Source organism: Otolemur garnettii, unplaced genomic scaffold (genome assembly GCF_000181295.1).
Source record: "Otolemur garnettii isolate 467f Iridium unplaced genomic scaffold, OtoGar3 scaffold00152, whole genome shotgun sequence".
Lineage (NCBI taxonomy): Eukaryota > Metazoa > Chordata > Mammalia > Primates > Galagidae > Otolemur > Otolemur garnettii.
This window is the reverse complement of record NW_003852547.1, coordinates 140598-147569: the sequence shown is the minus strand read 5'-3', so window position 1 is coordinate 147569 and position 6972 is coordinate 140598. Positions and strand designations below refer to the sequence as shown.

Here is a 6972-nt window from a genome sequence, read left to right as displayed (position 1 = left end):
CCAAGGACTGGCACTGGGGCCCCGGATGCCTAGTAAGGGCCCGGCGTTGCGGAGAGGTTGAGGCTGTGGCTGCAGACAGGCCTCCCGGGGCTCTGATCTTCCAGTCATGTTCTGTGTGACCCAGTCCAATGACTGTATAGCCCTGTGCCTCCGTTTCCCCTGGGTAAAATAGGATAAATCATTAATTGTCTCTGGCTTATCGTGACTGTGACTTAACCTTAGATGTTCTCAATTACCTGACCTAAAGCTTTGTGTAGAGGAGCTGCCCAAATAAACCGTATCGATTATTGCTGGAGCCCATGAAGGAGCTTCTGGGACTAAACCCTGTGGACAGCCACCTCCAGGAGCTTCCTCTCTCCTCTGTTCCTTCCCTGAAGTCTCTTAGGTCCCCAGTGCACTGTGCTGATGGCCTTAGGAGACTGTCGGTCTGTGCTACCCACACTGAGCCTCAGGTCACTAACTGGGCATTGTAATTGTCCAGGCTGTGGGGTCCAGCCCTGGCTGGTGATTAGCCCCAGAAGCCTCGGTCCTCAGACAGCTGGTAAATTGTTGTACCCATGAGCCCTGCCTAGGCCGCCAAAGTGCAGCCCAGACCACGAGCTCCCCACTGCCACTTGGACTGAGGACCTCCATACCTGAACTTCTCTGTGAGGATCCCAGGGCCCCCCTCACACCATGCCCTCAGGGGGCCCCGGATCATGTCCATGGGGAGGACCTGGGGTGCTGGTCTGAGACTGAAGTCCCCCTGCTGAGTTGTCCCCTCAGACTGGTCCTTCCCCAGGGAATGTCTGCAGGGTCTGGATGCAGGAAAGGATTCTGATCTCTGAAGTCTGTCCCACAGTGTGTGTCCTGCACTTGATACCCAAACCCCAACATGGGATGGGACGTAGAGGGGGAGGCAGGAGTCACCCAGGCCTAACACCTGGTGTGTGTGAAGTAGAACCAACCCCCCAGCACCCAGAGGTCACAGAGTCACTCACAGTACACGTGTAACACTCCAGTTGCTTCATCACTCCAAAGATTTTGCCAGAAGACTTGCATGGTGTAGTATCCTGAGTCCTTCAGGGTGACCTTCCGCAACAGCAGGGACCCGTTGGGGTATATTGTCTCTCGACCGTTGTATGCAGGCCCTGGGGTACTTGTTTGATTTGCTACTACATATGATAGGATTAGATGGCTATGGGCCACTCTGTCCCCTTTGGCCCAGATGTAGCCATAAGAATCCAGTGGCTGATTGTGGACGAGTAGAAGGACATCCGTCCCCTCTGCAGCACTGGGCGGCACGGATTCAACAGTGAGCTGGGCAGTGGTGGGCGGGTTCCAGGAGGTGAGAAGTGAGACTAGGAGGGAGGAGAGAGAATCGATCCTTATTAGAAACCTTTATTGGGATGGAAAATGGGGCGCTCGGTCCTGAGCAGGTGTCTTTACCATCAACCTTAGGTAAGGTTGAGTGTGAGTGTGTGAGAGTGTGTGTGTGTCCTCTGGGTCAAGGTCAGCAGCATGACCCCATCACTTTAGCGCCTCTGGACTGGTCAGGTCCCTGTTTGGAATCTTCTTCCCAGGTGTCTGCACAGCTCACCTCCCACTGCCCTCAGACCCCTGCTCACATTCAGGGATATGCTTGCTCCTTCCCTGGCCACGTCCTCTAGAGACCCTGGGTCTTCCCCTGTGAACTTTCCCTGCCTGCTCCCTCCCTGGCACTTGTCCACAGCCAACCTCACATTTGAGATCTCTCTGCTCATCTGTCCTCCTCCCACTAGAACGTGAGCTCTGTGAGGACAGGGACTTGTCTGGCCTGTGTTGTCCCCAGAGCCTGGGACAGGCTGCAGACACCTGTGGGTGCCTTAGTGAGTATTCCTAGGGCCCTGCATGTCCTGGTGTTTATTTGCCAAAAACATAAAGGTAATTTGTGATGCTGGTGGGTAAGGATGATGTTTAGTGCCCCTGGTTATGCTTTCCTTTAGAGTGTCACCCTGATTTGGTTATTATTCATTTTTCCCTTCTTTTTTTGGAGACAATGTCTCACTCTGAGCCCCAGGTAGAGCACAGAGATGTCTTTGTAACTCAACAATGGTAAACTCCTGTGCTCAAGTGATCCTCCTGTGTCAGCTTTTGGAGTAGCTGGGACTGACTATAGGCACATGCCACCATGCCTGGCTAATTTTTAAATTTTTTATGGAGGGTCTCTCCCTTGCTTAGGGAATCCTACTATGTTCTCCCAGAGTGCTAGGATCACAGGTGTGAGCCACTGTGCCCAGCCTGGTTATTATTCTTATCATTTCTAAATATGTAGTGAGCAGTGATGATTAACTTAGAGCACAGAATACCCAAGATCTTCCTGCCCCTTAACAACTCTTGTTCGGTGAGGACTTTTGTTGCTGAGCCCCCCTCCACCCTCTTTAAGCTGCAACAGAAGCCCCTGTCCCTCTCAGAGTCTCGTCCTCCCCACGAGACCCCAGCCCGTGTCTGTGCTCCCTTCTCCTGCCCGCCCCCAGGGCATCATCCCTCTCACCTGTGAGCAGGAGCCCCTGCCAGGGGATGAGTCCTCTGCAGGGAGGGACTGAGGAAGGCTCCATGGTCCTTGCTACTTGCTCTGTTCTCCTCTGTGCAAAAGAGGAGGCTTCAGCTCCAGGAATGGTCCTCAGCACAGCTGCTCTGATGGGTCAGCTCTGTCCTTCTTTCTGCTGTGGTGAACCTCCTCCTTGGGCCCAGAGCTTTGTCCACATCTGGTCATGTGTATAAGGGGTGGGGTCTGTGCCTAGGACACCTCCCTTCCCCTCCCCTCTCCTGGTTCCTCCATCCTCTTTCTTTTCTGTCTGCATTTGCCTTTCTAGGCCATGCTTTAAGAAGCAAGGGTGATGGGATCCTCTTTCCTATAACAGGATGCCCTGGCCTCCCCAGGGCTGACCTCTGTTGTTTCCTGGACCTGGGTCTTTCACCATTACACAGAGAGCCCCTGTGTGTGATTATTTCTATTTATTGCACAGAAGCTCAATTGGGCCCTGGAATTTCCTCTGTTCTCCAGTGTCCTGGGGAGGAGAGTGATACCCAGCAGGCGGGTGACAGGGTCAGTTCCGGAGTCCTGAAGGGGCAGCTGAGTGATGAGTAGGGGAACCCACCCTGTACCTCCAGAGTCACCAGCCTGACCTCTGACCCAGGGACAAAGACCCAGGCCCTGGGGTCTCAGGAGGAGCTGCAGCCCCTGGGTGTGGAGGAGCAGTGTCCTGTGCCTTGGGAAGAGAGGACTGTGGTGCAGAGAGGTCAGGGGCTTTGGACTCTGCTACCCTCAGGGGAAGGCTTCAGGGAGATGCTTCCTCTCCATATCTGGTGGCTGAAGTGTGGCTCAGGGCCCATAATGTTCTTTCTGCCTGTCCTGGTGGCCTCTGCCCTTTGCCTGGCTGACCCTCCTGTGGCCACCCGACTTTCCCCATGTGGGGTACCAGTAAGGAGTGGGGAACTGCATGAGGATCTTTAGCTGAGCAGGGCCCTCAGAGGCCTGCGGAAGGATCAGGACACAGCAGCCATGTGGGAGGGTCCAGAAGGGTCTGTTGGAACAAGGGATGGAAATCAGGCTGCATCTCTACCTCCTCAGCCACAGCCAGGTTCCCCTGGGGGATTTAATTTCCTTAGAGTTGTCTATGTCCCAATGTCTCCCAATGGAGGGAACAAGGAGATCTGCCGCCAATGTCAGGGTGGCCCCAAGGAGGCTGACCAGGCTCCAGGGGGTTTGAGCTTGCCCTGATTCCTGGGCAGAGGCAGGCGCTGAGCCCTGGGTCAGAGTGCAGGGATAGGTCAGCCTGGGTCCTGTTCACTGCGGGTCTCCAGGCAGCCAGACTCCATCCAATGTGCAGGGTTGTGCGAGGTAACGTCCACTTAGCTGAGGGCCTGGATAGAGTAAAAGGCAGAAGGAAAATGAATTCTCTCTGTTTGTCTATTCGAGAGCTGGGACACTTTTCTTCTCCTGCCTTTGGATATTAGAACTCCAGATTCTCAGGCCTTCGGCCTTGGACTGAGAGTCACACCTCCGCCTTCCTTGCTTCTGAGTTTTTGGGACTTGAACTGAGCCAGGCTTCTCCCCAGTTCTTCAGCCTGCAGCCAGCTTACCCTGGGTCTTCTTCCCTCCGTATTTACATAAACAGATTCCCCTAATAAATCCCCTCTCCTATCTATACCTATTTCTATATGTGCGATTATATTTTTATCTTATTGTTTCTGTCTCTCTGGAGAACCCTAAACAGGTACCAAGATAATTTAATGAGGGGAGAATAATCTTTTCAAGTAAATGGTCCTGCAACATCTGGACAACCACTTGCAAAAGAATGACGTTTGGGAACTCTACTTCTCACCATCTTCAAAAATTAACTCAAAACAGATCAGTGAGTTAAATATGAGCTGAAGCCATAAAAACTCTCGGAGAAAAAACACAAGGGTCAATCTTCATGACCTCAGATGTGGCAATGGATTCTTAGCTATGCACAGAAGCATGATCAACAAAAGCAAAAACAGGTAAATTGGCTCTATCAGGATGAAAGCCCTTTAAACATCAGAGGACATTATCAAGAAAGAGAGAAGAGCACCCACAGAATGGGAGAAAAAATTCGCAAATCATAGACATCATAAAGCATTCATGTTTAGAATATACAGAGAACTGCTGCAATTCAACAACGAAAAGACTAACAACCCAATTCAAAAATGGGCAAAGGGCTGAAATAGACATTTCTCCAAAGAAGAGAAGCAAACAGTGGAGAAGCACATGAAAAGACCCTCAACGTCATTAATCATTAGAGAAATGCGAACAAAATCACATTGAGATGCCACATCCCACCTACAATTATGGCTCTCATTCTCTTAAAATGTTACGTGACAAATATTGGCATTTTGTGGAGAATTTCAAATCTTCATACATAGCTGATGAGAATATAAAATAGAGCATCCAATATGGGGAACGCTTTGGCTGTTCTTGAAAAAGCTACACATAAACATAGGGTCCTAGGCGAGGGACCGGACAGCCGCTGTCTTCGCAGGACCGGAGGTCTCAGAAGTTCCTTCTTGGGTCTCAGGGCCTGTTTTCTTGTGGGAACAAAGAGGAGCTGATGAGATAAGAAGGCCACTGCGAACGTTTTGAGAATGGTTCATTATTTCACTTCCAACAAATATAGCCAGCAGCAGCGTTCTTTTTGATTCCCCTGTGCAAGTTTCAACTTGCCCGTCTTAGCGGTGTTGCTGGGAGGGCTTCATTGGTTTCTGTCTGCGCAGCACTCAGTTGGTGTCAGCTGTGGTTCTGGGAAGAGAGCACTTTTGTGCAATGATTTTCTATGATTTTAAAAGTGGGCTAAGCGAGTCTCAAAGCCTTGTGCGTTTACAACAGGCTTTCGGGGACCTTATTCCTTCCTGTGAGATAATATTTCAGTGGTTTCAAGAATTTAGAAGCGGCCAAACTTTACTGAAAGATGAGGAGAGGAGCAGGTGTCTGGCAGCCCCAGTGACTGAGAAGAACATTGCTGCTGTGGGAAAAAAATGGTTTGTAAAAACAATCGAGTGATATCGAAGGACATTGAAGTGGCACTATATATTGGATCACCACCAGTGTCCAAAATCCTGTATGATTATCTTCAAGTCAGGAAAGTTTCATCCTGATGGATGCCTCACACTTTGACAGATGAGCAAAAGCGCTTCTGTGTCGAATCCTATGAAGAAATGCTGGTCAGACTCCATGGAAACAAGTCTAGATGAGTTTCTGACATTGTTATGGGTAGTAGAACCTAGATGTATCGGTTTGATTTGGGGAGTAAGCATCAGTTGACAGGATGTATTTTTTTACTGATGAAAATCCACCAACAAAAGCGAAGCAGCAATTCTGGCTAGGCGCGGTGGCTTACTCCTGTAATCCGAGCACTTTGAGACACTGAGGCAGGAGGATCCCTTGAGCTCAGGATTTTGAGATCAACCTGAGCAAGAGCAAGACCCCGTCTCTACTAAACAGAGAAAATTAACCGGGTGTTGTGGTGGGTACCTATAGTCCCAGCTACTCAGGAGGCTGAGACAGGAGGATCGCTGGAACCCGGGAGTTCAAAGTTGCTGTAAATTAGGGTGACATCACGGAACTCTAGCCTGGGGCAACAGTGAGGCTTTGTTCAAAGAAAAAAGAAAGAAGGAAAGAGACAGAAATTTTACTCCTAGATATATACTCAAAGAATTGAAGGCAGGGATGCAAAGAGATACTTGCATGGGAACGTTCTCTGCATTGTTCTTCACAGTAAGTAAGATGTGCAACAACCCAAGTGCCCATCAATATGGCAAATACGGTCCACAGAAGGTTCATCTGTGGTGAAAAGGAGGGAAGCCCTGACAGATGCTGCGACATGGGTGGACCTTGGAGACAATATGCTAAGTGACATAAGCCAGACACATGATGACATATGCTGTATGATTCTATTTACATGAAATATCAAAACTAGGTAACTTCCTAAGGACAGAACATAGATTAGAGGTTATCAGGGTCCGGGGGCAGGAGGGATGGGGAATTATTGTTTAATGGATACAGAGTTTCTGTTTGGGGCGGTGAAAATTTTTTGGAAAAAGTAGTGGCGATGGTTACATAACATTGTGAATATAGTTAATTTCACTTAATTTGGTTAAAAGGGTACATTTTATGTTTGATATATTTTACCACAATTAAAAAAGTCTTGATGTAAAACATCTACCATATAAAACACCCCCACCCTGGTCGGATGGTCCTGGTTAAACTCACTTGCAGATGACACTCTCCATAGAAATATCTAAGGATTTAGGGACAAGAGACTGATCATTCAATGGCAGAGACACAAAACAAAGGAAATAGGAGTTAAGCTGGTTGCTGTGGGAGGTGCTGAGGGAAGTCAGGCCCCGAGGCTCTAGGCTGGGCCTGACTTTGCTACTCTGAGGTGTATGGTGAGAAAAATGTAGAAGGGAAAGGATGACAAGTAGTTTTTA

The 6972-nt window shown here is 49.4% G+C and overlaps 1 protein-coding gene across 1 annotated transcript; it reads right to left on the bottom strand.

Annotated features, from left to right (window-relative positions):
• Positions 1–972: 972 nt before the first annotated feature.
• On the bottom strand, positions 973–2576 carry LOC100950152 (carcinoembryonic antigen-related cell adhesion molecule 8-like). The gene is made up of 2 exons (XM_012811136.1): positions 2513–2576; positions 973–1340 (listed from the first exon to the last, which is right to left on the bottom strand). The coding sequence occupies exons 1-2, from the start codon at positions 2574–2576 to the stop codon at positions 973–975; spliced, it is 432 nt and encodes a 143-aa protein (XP_012666590.1).
• Between the last annotated feature and the right edge of the window lie 4396 nt (positions 2577–6972).

Bases quoted from the DNA above. Each gene is read 5' to 3' on its own strand.
- LOC100950152 (XM_012811136.1), bottom strand. From the start codon at position 2,576: ATGGAGCCTTCCTCAGTCCCTCCCTGCAGAGGACTCATCCCCTGGCAG. The intron at 1,341-2,512 runs GTGAGAGGGATG...CCTCCCTCCTAG, and splicing joins GCAGGGGCTCCTGCTCACAG to TCTCACTTCTCACCTCCTGG.